Genomic DNA, 18,085 nt, shown 5'->3' on the forward strand with positions numbered 1-18,085 from the left:
TATCATCTATGACATGCATGAAGTAATGGAGTAAAGTTTTATGTTCATGAAATGAAAGTTATGACGGAATTTACGATGAAACAATGATGTTTCATAATGAATGAAATGATATGATGAATGATGTTAAGATGAATCATGATATGATATGTTGATGCATGAAAAGATTTTGATGTCTTATGTGTCTTTGTGGTGGCAAACACGGGATTGGTGCTCCGGTTTGGGCTCCGAAGAGGGCCTTTCCAAACATGGCTCATGAGACAGATAAGTACACGGGACTGGTGCTCCGGGATGAGCTCCGGAGAGGGCCTTTCCAAAGAACGAATGTTATGAGGCTTAGTGCCATATGCTTGTTGATCAACAAGAAAAGGATGAATGTGCCCATTATGACGGTTGCCACAATTTCGCATAATTCGTCACCAAATGATGAGTTTATGTTATGCTATGTTACGTTTAAATGATATTTGAAATCTCACGGTTTTTACTACATATACTTGCTGAGTCTTTAGACTCACTATACTTGAATGGTGCAGGTAATGAGGGTGACATTTATGCATATGTCGATGAGTTTAATGTCGGACATGAAGAAGAGCAAGGAGTCGGACCGACGGGCGATGCATGAGTGTGTTATGTGTTGAGTGTGATATGCTATGTCTTGAGCTATTTGCAACTTTATGATGTATTTTAAGGTTGTAAACAAGTTTTATAAATTTTAAGGTTTGGATTTGGTTTGTAAACTATTCTGAAATGTTTTAAGTAAGGTTTGATGTATGCATACATCTTTCAAAAAAAAAAAAAAAAATTCTTTTCCGCGTTATTGTAAGGTTATGTTAGTTTTGTAACATCTTCATCGGTTGAGGGCGTTACAGTTTGGTATCAGAGCAGTTCGCTCTGGGTTTTCTTGAAACATTCATGCATACTCGCCACGACTCCAACGCTCAGTCTTCATGTCTGTAAGTTATGATGTTTATTCGATTATGTGTATGATAATGCGATGAGATATTGTATGCATGTTACATGTTAAAGTATATTTACGTATTGAATCGTGACTGAGCGGTGTGGATAATATTGGACTTTAGGACTATGGCATCACGTAGGGGAAATAACACCAACGCCAATGCCGCTAACAACAACCATAATGATTGCGGGCCAGATAGTGAGAACAATCAAAACAACCAGTTTTCGGCGGGATTAACTGCTCTGCTTCAAGAGCAAAGTCGTGCTCAGGGAGCTCAAATCCAACAGTTGCTTTAAGCCCAAACAGCTAATGTCGTAAATAACCATCCTGCGGCTAATCAAAACCCTATCTACAAAAGGTTCTTAGAGTTGGGACCACCTGAGTTCAAAGGAGAGACTGATCCTTTGATTGCGGAACAATGGTTCCAAGCTATGGAGACTGCTTTTGAATTCATGCAGATCACGGATGCGTATAGATTGAGATGTGCTACCTATATGTTCCATGATGATGCTCGTGTTTGGTGGAATGGAGCCAAAGCAGCGTTGAACCTAACCACCCTTACTTGGAATGGATTCAAGGATGTGTTCTACGGCAAATATTTCACGGTGAGCACCCGAAACAGGTTGGCTAGAGAGTTTTTGGAGATCCGTCAAGGAAACATGTCAATTGCGGAGTATGTAAAGAAGTTTGAAAGGGGAAGATACTTTGTACCGATGATTTCTGGTGACCCTGCTGAAGAGTTGAAACACTTTACAAAAGGGTTGAATGCCTTCATCAGAAAGGATGTTAGACTAAGTGGAGCGAAAAATTACAAAGAAGCGGTAGATCAGGCCATGCTGTCCGAAAAGGACAGAAACGATATTATCAAAGAGTCACAGGCAAAGAGATCTAACTATCAGGGTCGAGACCAACAAGGAAATTCTAACAGAAAGAGGCCGTACCAAGCCCCTCCCCAACACCGACTGTACCAACAACAACAGCCTCGACCTCAAGGGCAGAAACAGTTGGCTCTGCCAGCACCAAAACCGGCAAATGCACCAACAGCTTGTCAAAAATTTGGAAAACTTCATTCAGGCCAATGTATGATGGGAACTGGTGTATGTTATTTGTGCAAACAACCAGGACATTTTGCAAAGGAATGTCCCCAACAAAGAGGACCGGCCAAAGGCCGAGTGTTTGCCATGACTCATGAGCAAGTGGACACAAACTCAGCCATCGTCACAGGTATGATTAATATTTCCAGTATTCCTGCTCATATCTTAATTGATACTGGAGCTACACATTCATTCATATCTGTTGAATTTGTTAATAAATCGGGTTTGGTACCGGATAAGTCAATTTCGGGGTTTAGTATATCTTTGCCTTCAGGGGAAGAATTGAGTAGTGATTTGATTATCAGAGGATGCAGTATACAGATGCAAGGTCATGAGTTGTATGCTGATCTTATTATCCTCAAAATGTCGGACTTTGACGTGATATTTGGTATGGATTGGTTGTCTTGTTACGAGGCTACCATAGACTGTAAACGGAGGACGGTTTCCTTGAAAACTAAGGATGGAGAAACGTTTCTATTCCATGCCACACCGAAAAATAATTCATCTCTTTTAATTTCAGTAGGTAAGGCATGGCAACTGTTGAATAAAGGATGTGAAGGTTTCCTCGCAAGTGTCACTTGCGACCAAGAATTACCTCGACCGAAACTTGAAGACGTCGAGGTAGTGAGAGATTTCCCAGAAGTATTTTCTGATGATATTGCAGGATTACCTCCAGCTAGGGAGGTAGAATTTGGGATTGAATTAATGCCCGGAACCCAACCAGCTTCCAAAGCACCATACAGATTAGCACCGACTGAAATAAAAGAATTGAAGGAGCAACTACAAGAGCTACTCAATAAAGGCTTTATTAGACCGAGTATATCGCCTTGGGGTGCACCGGTATTGTTTGTCAAGAAGAAAGATGGGTCTATGAGACTGTGCATCGATTATAGAGAGCTGAATCGAGTAACAGTGAAGAACAAATATCCACTGCCAAGGATTGATGATTTGTTTGATCAGTTACAAGGGGCAGTAGTATTCTCCAAGATCGATTTGAGATCAGGTTATCACCAATTGAAGGTGAAAGATGAAGATATTCATAAGACGGCTTTCAGGACTCGTTATGGCCACTACGAGTTTTTAGTCATGCCATTTGGAGTTACCAATGCACCGGCAGTATTCATGGATCTTATGAACAGAGTGTTTCAGCCTTTCTTAGATCAGTTTGTCATAGTATTCATAGATGACATACTAATATACTCTCGTAGTTCAGATGAGCATCGTCAGCTTCTAACTACAGTCTTGCAGATTCTGAAAGAAAAACAATTGTTTGCTAAGTTCAGTAAGTGTGAATTTTGGCTGGAACAGATTGCATTTTTGGGTCACATAGTTTCGGCTAAGGGAATAGAGGTTGATCCAGCAAAGATAGAAGCAATTAAAAATTGGGTTACTCCAAAGAATGCTACAGAGATACGGAGTTTCTTGGGATTAGCGGGTTACTATAGGAGATTCATTCAGGATTTCTCCAAGATAGCGCTGCCACTAACATCATTAACTCGCAAAAGTGTGAAGTTTGAATGGTCTAATCAGTGTGAGAAAAGCTTTTTAGTGTTAAAGAAAAAGTTGATGACAGCACCAGTACTAGCCATACCAGAAGGAACAGGTCGATTCGTAATTTATACAGATGCTTCCAAGAGTGGATTAGGGGCTGTCTTGATTCAAGATGGAAAGGTGATAGCATATGCTTCACGACAGTTGAAGATTCATGAAAAGAATTACCCTACCCATGACCTTGAATTGGCAGCAGTTGTCTTCGCACTCAAACTGTGGAGACATTACCTTTATGGTGAGAAGTGTCAGATTTTCACTGATCATAAGAGTTTGAAGTACTTCTTCACCCAGAAGGAGTTGAACATGAGGCAGAGAAGATGGCTCGAATTGGTGAAAGATTATGACTGTAATATTAGCTACCATCCGGGTAAAGCTAATGTAGTAGCAGATGCTTTGAGTCGTAAATCTGCAACCTTGAACAGAATGACAACTCAACAAGAGTTGATTGCAGATTTTGAACGACTCAGATTGGAAGTAGTTGAGCCGATGGAAGTTTGTGCCCTATCAGCCTTAACAATGGTTCCAAGTTTGCTCGACAAGATTCGAATAGGTCAGGCTTCAGACCAGCAATTATTAACTTGGAAACTTAAAGATGAAGCTAAAGGGGGTGCATTATATACAGTGAAGGATGGGATCGTGCATCACAAAGGGCAAAAGTGGGTACCAGCAGTAGATTTACTGAGGGAAGATGTGATGGTTGAGGCTCACACTGTACCATATTCTATTCATCCAGGGAGTACAAAGATGTTCAAGGATTTACAGATGCTATACTGGTGGCCAGGTATGAAGAAAGACATCGTTAATTTTGTTAGCGAATATTTTACATGTCAACAGGTCAAAGTTGAACATCAAAGGCCAGCAGGACTTCTGAAACCATTACACATTCCCACTTGGAAATGGAAAGATGTCACCATGGACTTTGTGATTGGACTGCCAATTACACAACAAAGAATGAATTCAATATGGATAATAGTTGATAGGTTGACGAAGTCAGCTCACTTTTTACCAGTTAGAAACAACTTCTCGATGAATCAATATGCAGAGTTGTATATTCGAGAGGTAGTTAGATTGCATGGAGTTCCAGAAAGGATAGTCTCTGACAGGGATCCCAGGTTCACATCAAACTTTTGGAAGAGTCTACATCATGGATTGGGGACAAAGTTAGCCTTCAGTACAGCTTTTCATCCACAAACAGATGGGCAATCTGAGCGAGTGATTCAGATACTGGAGGATTTACTTAGGGCTTGCATGATTGACTTCGGAGGAAATTGGGAATCGAAATTGCCTTTAGTGGAGTTCACATATAACAATAGTTATCAAGCTACTATTGGAATGGCTCCTTATGAGGCTTTGTATGGGAGAAAGTGTAGGACTCCATGTAAGAGTGGGTGCCCAGTGAGCCAACTGTGTGGCTATGGGCTTTGTTGACTCTTTGTATAAACAATCTTTTGTTTAATATTATTTACACTTTTATGGCAATGACTTTATATTACTTCATATTGTTATATTGTGATATACTATTGTTGTTTTGATAAAGACCTTGAATATACTATAGTGTATGTAAGATGTGGTAGAACATGGAGATGTCTATCATGAAATACATCTTATGGTCACTGTATATTCTAAAACCGTTCCTAGTCGATTGAGCCGTCCGATAATAAGGATAAGGATCGCTCGAGTTTGAGACTAGCATTTGCGATGCGGAGTACCACGTTTCATTGGTAGGGAACATGGAGATGTTCGAAGCATGCAAATGGATATTCATAGGATGAATAGTCGAACTACCCTATCCGGACTTTCCAAGTGGTTATCACTTATCGAGTGGATAAAGTCCGCGGTTTTGGTTGTACACCATTAGTCCTTACGACTTGAAACATCATGGAGACTCTATATGCTAGTACTGTGCTTTGACTCGTTTACCGACTCTGAGGGGGTCATCAGGTGTCGAGATTGGGTACAGTTACGACACATATAGGAGTCAATGCATTGTTGTCAAGGATTCACCACATACTTGCGAGTGTGGATATCCTATGCGATCTGAGGAGATATTAGTGTGACAAATCTCTGGCCAGAGTACTTGATGTGATTTAAGAAATGGTTTCTTAGTAGCACATGCGATGTCACTAATTTGATCTTCAAGATGCATTGCATAGTTATCGAATCTTGAGCGACTCTCGATATACCAATGGTTGTTGATTCGATCGGGATATATGGATGAAGGGACCGTACTGTACGTTAACCAAAATCTACTGGTTCTTGTAGGCACTATCAGTGATACCTAGGGAATCATGGGGCGATGTTGCTAGGCGCTTTACCATGATTCGTTGGGCAAGTCGGAAAGTGTTGTTCCGAGTCACAAGGAGTTGTGAGCCCACGGCTAGCTGTATCCCTGAACCATTGAGGGTCACACAGTGTAATGGAGTTTTAATCCCCGTTGAGATAGTTAAATTTAAAGAGTTAAATTTAATGAACTAAGGAGTTGGACTTCTTAAATAAGAGTAAGGGAGTAGGGTTTTCTAAAATGACATAGGGATGGACATTTTTGGAAACCACTGAATTCGGATTCAGGAAAATTTATTTTGACTTTAAAACGTGCAGAAATGGTTTCTGTGCACATTGGTGAAATCGTTTCATCAATCGGAGTCACGATGAATTTTATATTAATTTCTGAACGAGCGGGCTTTGCTTGTCGGGCCCCAGCTTATGACTAATGGGCCCTAAGGTGTTAGTGGCCTGCATTATAAATAAGTTATTTCAGTACAGAAATTACACACGATAGCTCATTATTTTTGAGAAGCAAAAATCGAAAACCCTAGCCTCTCAAAGTAATAATCGGCCGTCCCTTCCTTGCTCTGCCCGAGAAAATTCCGGTCTGTGATTTTGAATCGCAGTAAGGAATAACGAATCAAATTCGTGTATTCTCTTCGCAGAAAACTTCTGATAGATTTTCTAGTGCAATCTATCAGAGGGATTAAACCTCTGTTCGTGGACCTGATTGAAGGCGTTCATCGGTTCCAGGGAGAGACAACAAGAGCAGAATTGTTCTGTTGGTGTCCATTAATCTCGTTGCGAGATTTGAGGTAAAATTTATTTAATTGTTATTTAAATTTTACACACACGTAATTCAATCGATGAACGGTTGATACCCATACCATGGAAACGTTCCATGAAAAATTTTTAAACTTCCGCTGCACCGGGTATCAATCGTAATTGGTCTGGGAACTCGCCAGTTTTCCAACAGTGGTATCAGAGCCAGGTTGCTCAGATCAATCGATTGAATTAATCAATTGTACAAAATTTTTGAGTCTCGGTTTTTGAAACAAAATAAATATTTAAATAAAAAAAAAAATTTTTCGGGCAAAACCCGGGCAGCGATTGGATCGCTGCCCGGGGGCAGCAATTGTTGCTGCCCCGGGCGGCGCACGGCGCCGCCCAAAGGGGGCGCACGGCGCCGCCCAAGGCGGCGACCGTCGCCGCCCAGGGCAGCGCTGTGCGCTGCCCAGCGCAGCGCTGGGCGCTGCGCAGGGCAGCGCTCGGCGCTGCCCAGGGGCGGCGCTCGGCGCCGCCCAGCGCAGCGCCAGGCGCTGCGCAGGGCGGCGCTCGGCGCCGCCCAGGGCAGCGCACGGCGCCGCCCAGGGGCGGCGCCAGGCGCTGCCCTAAGGGGGCAGCCGGGCTGCCCCGGCCCGCGCCCCGGGTGCGGGCCAACCCGGGAGTGTCCCGGGTGGCCCGCGGGAAAAAAAAAATTAATTTTTAATATTTTTATTAATTTTAATATTTAAAATTTTATTTTTGGTCCGGTCAAAAATTGTTTTTGATTGGTTCACGAGATTTCGGATCGAATTGTTCGAGTCCGTAAATTTTAAAATTGATTTTGGATAAATTTGAATTTTTGGAAAATTTTAATATTTTATCCGTAAATTGAATTTTGAAATCAATTATTTTGGTACAATTGATGATAAGATATGATCTTATGATATATTAAGTAAAATATGATTTTATTTGTAAAATTGGATTTTATAGATAAAATATGATTTTATTTGATATGGAGATAAAATATGATTTTATATGTGAAATGTGATTTTATATATAAAATATGATTTTATCTTGTTTAAATTTGAATTGCCACAGCATGTTATCCAATAAATTAATTTTGAATTAAATGTTATTGGATAAGGATGATCGATTGCCATGACCAATTTTGTAGGTGTATGTTAGGAATTTACATTTTGTCTTTATTGTTGTTGGTTTTATTAATGGGCCTGGTTTATGGCCCGATATGAATGTCATATGTAATAAAAGTGGGCTTGGTTTATAGCCCGTTCCCACCCCCTAAAAATGTATCCCTACTTGTCATTGTTATTTATTGTAAATACATTAGATTTAGTGGGAGATCAAGATTTGAAGATGGTGGGCCCAGCAGACAATGAAGACTGAAGAAATGTAAATTGGAAGCATATGTAATAGGATTGCATTTGCATACTGCATATTACCTAGGATTGGACTAAGACCCGTGATTGGCAACCACGGGTCAATTAGAAATGGAATCGATCATCCTATATAATATGTGATATTATGATTGTATGCATGTTTAGACATAAATTGCGTGAATCCGGCAATGCATGCAATAAATTAAATATGATGAGACAAATATTTTTATAAATAAAATCCCTCATTTTAAATATGATTTAAAATTTATATCAAGATAAATAAAGGAAATTTAAATATTGTTTAAATGTTCCTACCTTCCATCAACGGTCAATGTATGTGATGCTACCCGCGGATACGGTCCGGCTCATATTATTGGGGGGGCCCGTCCGTCGGAAAGCTGTACATTGGATCGACAAATGTTGTAAGTTGGGTGGAACTCCCATGGGATCGGCTCATATTATTGGGGGATCCACATGGCGACCGTCTATCACAACTTAATATTGATGGGTCATCTTGACATGTCACTTTAAACGGCGTCATATTATTGGGCCCTTATTGGACATGAGGTAAACACATGGGGGTTGCTTTGGAAGCAATTGGGCTCTACCTTTTGAGAATTATGGTTGGCTGATATTATTCGGGACCATAAGTTTGTCAATTGGACTCCATGTTCTCACTAAGGAAAAAGTTTCCCGTTTTCACTAGAGGGTGGTGAAATCGTTAAAATAGTGGGAGTGAGATTCATAAAATTAAATTCGCCTATTTTATGTCTTAGTAAATTGTTAAACAATCATTGATATATGTCTGTTTTTCCTTTTCAGTATTTCATACAATGAATTCGCGAAATCCTTTATTCTCGATCCTCGAACAAAACAAGCTGACTGGCGCCAACTATACGGAATGGTTCCGGAAGTTGAAGATTGTCTTAACTTCGGAGAAAATGCTCTACGTGTTAGAGAAAGCACCTCCGAAGGAAGCACCAGCTGACATAAGTCCGGAGGAATTGGCCAAACTTGATGCATGGTGTGACCATGACATCAAGACCAAATGCTATATGCAAGCCTCGATGTCTGATGAACTCCAGAGGCGATTTGAGGACACGGTGAATGCTGCTGACATTCACACGCAACTCAAGGAACTTTTTGGGGCTCAGTCGAGGGCTGAAAGGTTCTCTACTGTTAAGGAGTTGATGACGTGCCGCATGCGTGAAGGGACTTCGGTCCGTGATCATGGGGTACGAGTGATTTGGCTCATACAGAAGTTAGCGACCCTTGATTTGGTGTTGGAGCATGAACTCAATGTGGACTTGCTGCTTCTATCTCTTCCTTCTTCATTTGATGGATTCGTGATAAATTTTAATATGAACAAGATAGAGGCCACCCTTGAAGAGATGGTCAATATGCTCGTTACATATGAATCCACACTTAAGAAGGATAAGCCAGCTTTCTTGGTGGGCTCCTCATCTTCTGCTAAGAAGGGGCCAAGTATGAAGGGCAAGAAACGTTCTGCCCCACCCAAGAAAGTGGAACCCGAGAAGAAGCAAAAGACAAAGGCTTCAAACGATGGAAAATCCAAGGATGTTTGCCATTACTGCAAGAAGCCGGGTCATTGGAAGCGCAATTGCAAGGAGTATCTTGAGCAGTTGGGAACTGCAAAGGGTATGTTCTATATCGAAATAAACATGTCACTTAATACAACTTCTTGGGTATTGGATACCGGATGTGGATCTCACATTTGCAATGATTTGCAGGTGATGACAAGAAGTCGCAGGCTTAGAATGGGTGAGACCCAGCTGAGGCTCGGGAATGGTTCCAGAGTTGAAGCTACGGCCATTGGAGATGTTTGTTTGATTTTGCAGAACGGTTTTAAATTATTGTTGAGAGATGTTTTATTTGTGCCAGATTTAATTAAAAACATTATTTCTATTTCTATGCTTGATAGAGATGGTTATTCTTGTAATTTTGTGAATGGGATTTGCAATATTTACAAGAATGAATGTTTAATTGGAAATGGACAACTTGAAAACGATCTATACAATTTAAAACTAAAAGACGTTCCAGTAAATTGTATTGACAAACCGGCGACAACAAACAAAAGGAAAATCGATAGTCAAAACCCGGCAAACCTTTGGCACGCTAGACTAGGTCATATTTCCTCAAGAAGGATGAACAAGCTAGTGGGAGAGGGCATGTTTGATATGTCTGATATTAACTCTCTACCTACTTGTGAATCCTGCCTAAAAGGGAAAATGACTAAATCTCCTTTTAAGGGGAAGCCTGAACGGAGTCAAAATCTGTTGGATTTGATCCATACAGATGTTTGTGGTCCATTTAGAGTAGGGACTCAACATGGCCACACCTACTTCATTACCTTTACTGATGATTATTCTAGGTATGGGTATTTATATTTAATGAAATATAAGTCTGAAGCATTTGAAAAGTTCAAAGAATTCAAGGCTGAAGTAGAAAACAAGCTAGGTAAAAGTATTAAAGCACTTCGATCGGATCGAGGTGGAGAATACTTGAGTACCGAGTTTTTGGACTATCTAAAAGAGAATGGGATTCTCTCTCAGTGGACTCCTCCTATGACACCACAGCTTAATGGTGTATCGGAGCGTCGTAATCGAACTTTGTTGGACATGGTTCGATCCATGATGAGCTTCACTGAGCTTCCACCTTCGTTTTGGGGCTATGCGCTTGAAACGGCGGTATTGTTGTTGAATAACGTCCACACTAAAGCAGTGGACAAAACACCATACGAGTTATGGAATGGCAAAGCTCCTAAGTATTCATACTTGAGGATTTGGGGATGTCCTGCTTACGTGAAGCGGACAGTGGGAGATAAGTTGGATAGTCGATCCAGCTTGTGTTATTTTGTGGGGTATCCGAAGAATTCAATCGGATATTATTTCTATTATCCTGCTGAAACAAAGGTGTTTGTTTCACGGAATGCCACCTTCTTGGAGAAGGAGTTCTTATTGGATAAGAAAGGCGAGATGATGGAACTCGAAGAAGTTCGAGAAGAACCCGAAATACAAAATAACGATCCCACACCTCAGGAACCATTGCTGGACACGCCTGCACCTAGAAGATCCGAGAGGACTTCTAGACCTCCAGTTCGATATGGTCTTCTTCTTGAAGAGGGTCAAGATGAACCCGACATTGGATGTGATCCAAGAAACTTCAAGGAAGCAATTTCTGATGCGGATTCGAATTTATGGCTTGAAGCTATGCAATCAGAATTGGATTCGATGCATACTAACCAAGTCTGGACTTTAGTGGATCCTCCCGATGGAATTGTTCCAATAGGGTGTAAATGGATCTACAAAAGAAAGCTTGGGCCTGATGGTAAGGTATTGACCTACAAGGCGCGATTGGTGGCTAAAGGTTATACTCAAAGGCAAGGAGTTGACTATGACGAAACCTTTTCACCAGTTGCAATGTTCAAGTCCATAAGAATCCTTATTGCCATAGCTGCATGGTATGACTATGAGATATGGCAAATGGATGTGAAGACTGCTTTTCTTAATGGAGACATTAAGGAAGAAATCTATATGAAGCAGCCTGAGGGGTACACATCCATGGGAAGCGAGCATAAGGTATGCAAGCTTCAGAGATCAATTTATGGTCTAAAACAAGCATCAAGAAGTTGGAACCAGAAATTTGATGAAACAATAAAAGATTTTGGTTTCATCAAAAACCCGGAGGAACCTTGCGTGTACAAGAAAGTAGTTAAGGATGCGGTGACATTCTTAGTACTTTATGTTGATGACATCCTACTCATTGGGAATGATGTAGGGATGTTGCAGTCAACAAAGATATGGTTATCAGGTAGATTTTCGATGAAGGATTTGGGTAAGGCATCCTACATTCTTGGGATACAGATCTATAGGGATAGATCTAAGAGAATGATAGGACTCACTCAATCAACCTACATCGATACCATATTGAAACGGTTTTCAATGGATGGGTCCAAGAGAGGACATCTACCCATGTGTCATGGAGTTTCTCTATCCAAGTCTATGTGTCCCAAGACTGATGCAGAGATAGAGAATATGACACATGTACCATATGCGTCAGCTATAGGTAGTATCATGTATGGGATGATATCTACCAGACCGGATGTAGCATTTGCTCTGAGTGTCACGAGCAGATATCAGTCTAATCCTGGTCAGATGCATTGGAAAGCCGTGAAGGACATTCTTAAGTACTTGCGAAGGACTAAGAATATGTTCATGGTTTATGGAGGACGAGAACTCAAACTGGAAGGCTATACCGACTCTAGCTTCCAAAGTGATGTGGATGACTCGAAGTCAACCTCTGGATTTGTGTTCATGCTCAATGGCGGTGCTGTCTCTTGGAAGAGTTCCAAGCAGGACACCACAGCGGATTCCACCACTGAGGCTGAATACATTGCAGCATCAGCTGCTGCTAAAGAGGCCGTTTGGATGAGGAATTTCGTCCAAGAGTTGGGCGTCATTCCTGAATTTGTTGGTCCAGTCCCGGTGTACTGCGACAACACGGGTGCCGTTGCTCAAGCAAAGGAACCAAGGTCTCATCAAAGATCCAAACACGTACTGAGGAAATACCACATAATCCGGGAGATTGTGGAAAGAGGAGACATCAGTGTCGAACGAGTGGCCTCTGCAGACAATATCGCTGATCCACTTACTAAGCCTTTGCCAGGACCATTGTTTGACAAACATCGCGAAGCAATGGGTCTACGTAGTATGACTAGTTGGCTATAGGGCAAGTGGGAGATTGTAAGAGTGGGTGCCCAGTGAGCCAACTGTGTGGCTATGGGCTTTGTTGACTCTTTGTATAAACAATCTTTTGTTTAATATTATTTACACTTTTATGGCAATGACTTTATATTACTTCATATTGTTATATTGTGATATACTATTGTTGTTTTGATAAAGACCTTGAATATACTATAGTGTATGTAAGATGTGGTAGAACATGGAGATGTCTATCATGAAATACATCTTATAGTCACTGTATATTCTAAAACCGTTCCTAGTCGATTGAGCCGTCCGATAATAAGGATAAGGATCGCTCGAGTTTGAGACTAGCATTTGCGATGCGGAGTACCACGTTTCATTGGTAGGGAACATGGAGATGTTCGAAGCATGCAAATGGATATTCATAGGATGAATAGTCGAACTACCCTATCCGGACTTTCCAAGTGGTTATCACTTATCGAGTGGATAAAGTCCGCGGTTTTGGTTGTACACCATTAGTCCTTACGACTTGAAACATCATGGAGACTCTATATGCTAGTACTGTGCTTTGACTCGTTTACCGACTCTGAGGGGGTCATCAGGTGTCGAGATTGGGTACAGTTACGACACATATAGGAGTCAATGCATTGTTGTCAAGGATTCACCACATACTTGCGAGTGTGGATATCCTATGCGATCTGAGGAGATATTAGTGTGACAAATCTCTGGCCAGAGTACTTGATGTGATTTAAGAAATGGTTTCTTAGTAGCACATGCGATGTCACTAATTTGATCTTCAAGATGCATTGCATAGTTATCGAATCTTGAGCGACTCTCGATATACCAATGGTTGTTGATTCGATCGGGATATATGGATGAAGGGACCGTACTGTACGTTAACCAAAATCTACTGGTTCTTGTAGGCACTATCAGTGATACCTAGGGAATCATGGGGCGATGTTGCTAGGCGCTTTACCATGATTCGTTGGGCAAGTCGGAAAGTGTTGTTCCGAGTCACAAGGAGTTGTGAGCCCACGGCTAGCTGTATCCCTGAACCATTGAGGGTCACACAGTGTAATGGAGTTTTAATCCCCGTTGAGATAGTTAAATTTAAAGAGTTAAATTTAATGAACTAAGGAGTTGGACTTCTTAAATAAGAGTAAGGGAGTAGGGTTTCCTAAAATGACATAGGGATGGACATTTTTGGAAACCACTGAATTCGGATTCAGGAAAATTTATTTTGACTTTAAAACGTGCAGAAATGGTTTCTGTGCACATTGGTGAAATCGTTTCATCAATCGGAGTCACGATGAATTTTATATTAATTTCTGAACGAGCGGGCTTTGCTTGTCGGGCCCCAGCTTATGACTAATGGGCCCTAAGGTGTTAGTGGCCTGCATTATAAATAAGTTATTTCAGTACAGAAATTACACACGATAGCTCATTATTTTTGAGAAGCAAAAATCGAAAACCCTAGCCTCTCAAAGTAATAATCGGCCGTCCCCTTCCTTGCTCTGCCCGAGAAAATTCCGGTCTGTGATTTTGAATCGCAGTAAGGAATAACGAATCAAATTCGTGTATTCTCTTCGCAGAAAACTTCTGATAGATTTTCTAGTGCAATCTATCAGAGGGATTAAACCTCTGTTCGTGGACCTGATTGAAGGCGTTCATCGGTTCCAGGGAGAGACAACAAGAGCAGAATTGTTCTGTTGGTGTCCATTAATCTCGTTGCGAGATTTGAGGTAAAATTTATTTAATTGTTATTTAAATTTTACACACACGTAATTCAATCGATGAACGGTTGATACCCATACCATGGAAACGTTCCATGAAAAATTTTTAAACTTCCGCTGCACCGGGTATCAATCGTAATTGGTCTGGGAACTCGCCAGTTTTCCAACACTCCATTGCATTGGGATGAAGTGGGAGAAAGAGCTGTATTGGGACCAGAAATAGTGCAACAGACAATCGACATGATAGCAAAAGTCAAGGACAGAATGTTGACAGCACAGAGTCGACAGAAAAGCTACGCCGATAAGAGGCATAGAGACTTGGAGTTTCAGGTAGGTGATCATGTGTTCTTGAAAGTGTCACCTTGGAAAGGAGTTTTGAGATTTGGGAAGAAAGGAATGCTGAGTCCGAGATATATAGGGCCTTTCGAGATCCTAGACAAGATTGGAGAAAGAGCCTATCGATTAGCATTGCCTCCAAATCTAGAAGGAGTACACGACGTCTTCCATGTCTCGATGTTGAGGAAGTATATCTCAAATCCTTCCCATGTCATTCGTCATGAACCAGTTCAGTGGACGCCAGACTTGTCATATGAAGAGGTACCTATCCAAATTTTGGATACACAAGTCCGGAAGTTGAGAAACAAAGAGATCAAGATGATAAAGGTCTTATGGCGCAATCAATTTGTGGAAGAGGCTACTTGGGAGACTGAACAAGATATGTGTAGCCGATACCCAGAATTATTTGGTAAGTCGAATTTTGAGGACAAAATTCTTTTAAGGAGGGTAGAGTTGTAAGGTCCAAATCCACTAAACTCACTTACGATGATTTTAAAATAATTTTTATGATTTTATGCCATAAATTGTTTAAGTTATGATTTAATGATTATGATTTCATGATATAATTATTTTATGTTTAACGCTTTCGATTAAGTTAATGGTTTCAGGTCGAGTTTGATTTTGGAATCATGGGACGAGGCTAACCTACGAACGAGATGATAGAGCGTATTTTTACGAACGTTTTAAGTATAATATTGATATGTTTTTGATGCATGAGTCGGGGGATGGTATTTTTATCAGACGATTCGGGACGGGTGACTGACTGCATTTTAGAGATGAACACACATTATGTATTGAATGATCATTATCCTATCTATCTACCCGGTTCCCCACCCCATTACTTCCCATGTCCCCTTGTTCCCTTGACTCTCTTCTTCCCTATCCTCTACACGATTCTTTCCCCTTCTCTCCATTCTATCATCTTCTCCTTCTTGTTTCTTTATTGAACCTTCACGGTTCTTCAAGAAAGTCACAAGACAAAGTTCCAAATCTCGTTCTTTGTGTGGTTAGCTCGTTGCCAAGAATCCGAATCAACTTCGTCTTCATTTCAAGGCAAGTACAAATTTAAAAGATTTTGAAACCCATTCAAGCTATTATGTATTTTGATATGAATTGTTGTGTGTTGAGATATTTATGCATGATTTTCATGAATTTCAAGAGCATGAAGTTATGATTTTACGAGATCGTGAAGCGTAGGTTGTTCTTGTCAAGTACTTGAGTTGATTCAAGAGGTTCATGTTCTTTTAAGATTTTAATGTTTTGAAGTTAGTTAAACCATGTTAAATTACAAGAAAATGAGCTTTGATGATGTATGTAGTTAGGATTTTGATTAAAAGAAGTTTATGTTTGAAGTTTGAAGTGTTGAAATTGTGTTTGGTGGCACCGGATTACCTATACTTGTTATGATTTTGAGGATAACAATTAGGGTATTAATCCAAATGATATGAGGCCAATTCTATTTGAAAGCTAGCTTATTTATCTACAACTTTCATGTTTTGAGTTTTGTCAAAATAATTTTGGAAGATTGGTCAAAATCACCCCAAAGTGTGTAGAGTGTTTTGATTTCCCGGCAGTGACACATTTGGGAAGAATGCGCATAACTCTTTACTGAAAACTCTAATTGAGCTGCGGTTTTCGGCATTAGAAAGCCAAGATCCAGAGCTACAACTTTTATGTTTACCACTGTTTCAAATTCTAAATTAAAAATAGAGTTTCGGAGCGATCACGATGAACCATTTGCGCAGGTCAGGCGCGCCCGCGCCTAGAAGTTGAGCGGCCGCGCCTTTCACTCGAAATTCATGATTTGTTTATGTTATTTTAGATTCCTAAATTCATGATTATGATCTTCAAAGGCTTATAAAATATATTTAAGAGTTTCTATGCAAAAAGTTTTAAGTTTAAGTCAAGAACGATAAGAACGACTTACGTGGATCGATTACGCTATGTGATGCATGTAAATGTCTAAGTTTCATTCATGAAACCTATGTTCAATATGAAAGTATGATTTTTATCATGGAATGAAAGTTATGACGGAATTTACGATGAAACAATGATGTTTCATAATGAATGAAACGATATGATGAATGATGTTAAGATGAATCATGATATGATATGTTGATGCATGAAAAGATTTTGATGTCTTATGTGTCTTTGTGGTGGCAAACACGAGATTGGTGCTCCGGTTTGGGCTCCGGAGAGGTCCTTTCCAAACATGGCTCATGAGACAGATAAGTACACGGGACTGGTGCTCCGGAATGAGCTCCGGAGAGGGCCTTTCCAAAGAACGAATGTTATGAGGCTTAGTGCCATATGCTTGTTGATCAACAAGAAAATGATGAATGTGCCCATTATGACAGTTGCCACAATTTCGCATAATTCGTCACCAAATGATGAGTTTATGTTATGTTATGTTACGTTTAAATGATATTTGAAATCTCACGATTTTTACTGCATATACTTGCTGAGTCTTTAGACTCACTATACTTGAATGGTGCAGGTAATGAGGGTGACATTTATGCATATGTCGACGAGTTTAATGTCGGACATGAAGAAGAGCAAGGAGTCGGACCGACGGGCGATGCATGAGTGTGTTATGTGTTGAGTGTGATATGCTATGTCATGAGCTATTTGCAACTTTATGATGTATTTTAAGGTTGTAAACAAGTTTTATAAATTTTAAGGTTTGGATTTGGTTTGTAAACTATTCTGAAATGTTTTAAGTAAGGTTTGATGTATGCATACATCTTTCAAAAAAAAAAAAAAAAATTTCTTTTCCGCGTTATTGTAAGGTTATGTTAGTTTTGTAACATCTTCATCGGTTGAAGGCGTTACAGTTAGACTTTTCTTTTTTGCCCTGGTGTTCAGCAGTTCGAGAGGGCGGCGCGGGCGCGCTGGTTATTTTCGAAGAGAGGGCGCGGGCACGCTGTTCTTGGTGTGGGCGCGCTGTTGATTCTCGAACCAAGGGAACGGGTGCGCTGTCCTTGGCTCGGGCGTGCCGTTGATTCGCAAAGAGAGGGCGCGGGCACGTGGTTCTTGGCGCGGGCGCGCCGTTGTTTTGCGAAGGCTCGGCGCGGGCGCGCAGTGCTTTTAAAAAAAAAAAAATTGATTCATTTTCCGCGGTTTATTGTGTTCAATTATGTTTAATTATTCGTTAATAGAGGATTAGAAACGGAGTCTCACACAATCTTTGTTTAATATAATTTACATTCATTAATGGCATTTTATTTGTCTTTCTTCATATTGTTATATTGTGATATACTATTGT

The 18,085-nt window shown here is 40.5% G+C and overlaps 1 protein-coding gene across 1 annotated transcript in view; it reads left to right on the plus strand.

The window, feature by feature from the left end:
• The first annotated feature begins 1,386 nt into the window (after positions 1–1,386).
• The window catches only part of LOC140889067 (uncharacterized), a 54,001-nt gene continuing 37,302 nt past the window's right edge, over positions 1,387–18,085 (plus strand). Inside the window, exons 1-5 of the mRNA XM_073296768.1 lie at positions 1,387–2,179; positions 2,324–2,733; positions 3,580–3,835; positions 4,052–4,311; positions 4,435–4,812. Of these exons, the coding sequence (XP_073152869.1) occupies positions 1,387–2,179; positions 2,324–2,733; positions 3,580–3,835; positions 4,052–4,311; positions 4,435–4,812 (2,097 nt within the window). The remainder of the gene's footprint in view (positions 2,180–2,323; positions 2,734–3,579; positions 3,836–4,051; positions 4,312–4,434; positions 4,813–18,085) is intronic.

This window comes from Henckelia pumila, chromosome 3 (assembly GCF_033568475.1).
Source record: "Henckelia pumila isolate YLH828 chromosome 3, ASM3356847v2, whole genome shotgun sequence".
Taxonomy (NCBI): Eukaryota; Viridiplantae; Streptophyta; class Magnoliopsida; order Lamiales; family Gesneriaceae; genus Henckelia; species Henckelia pumila.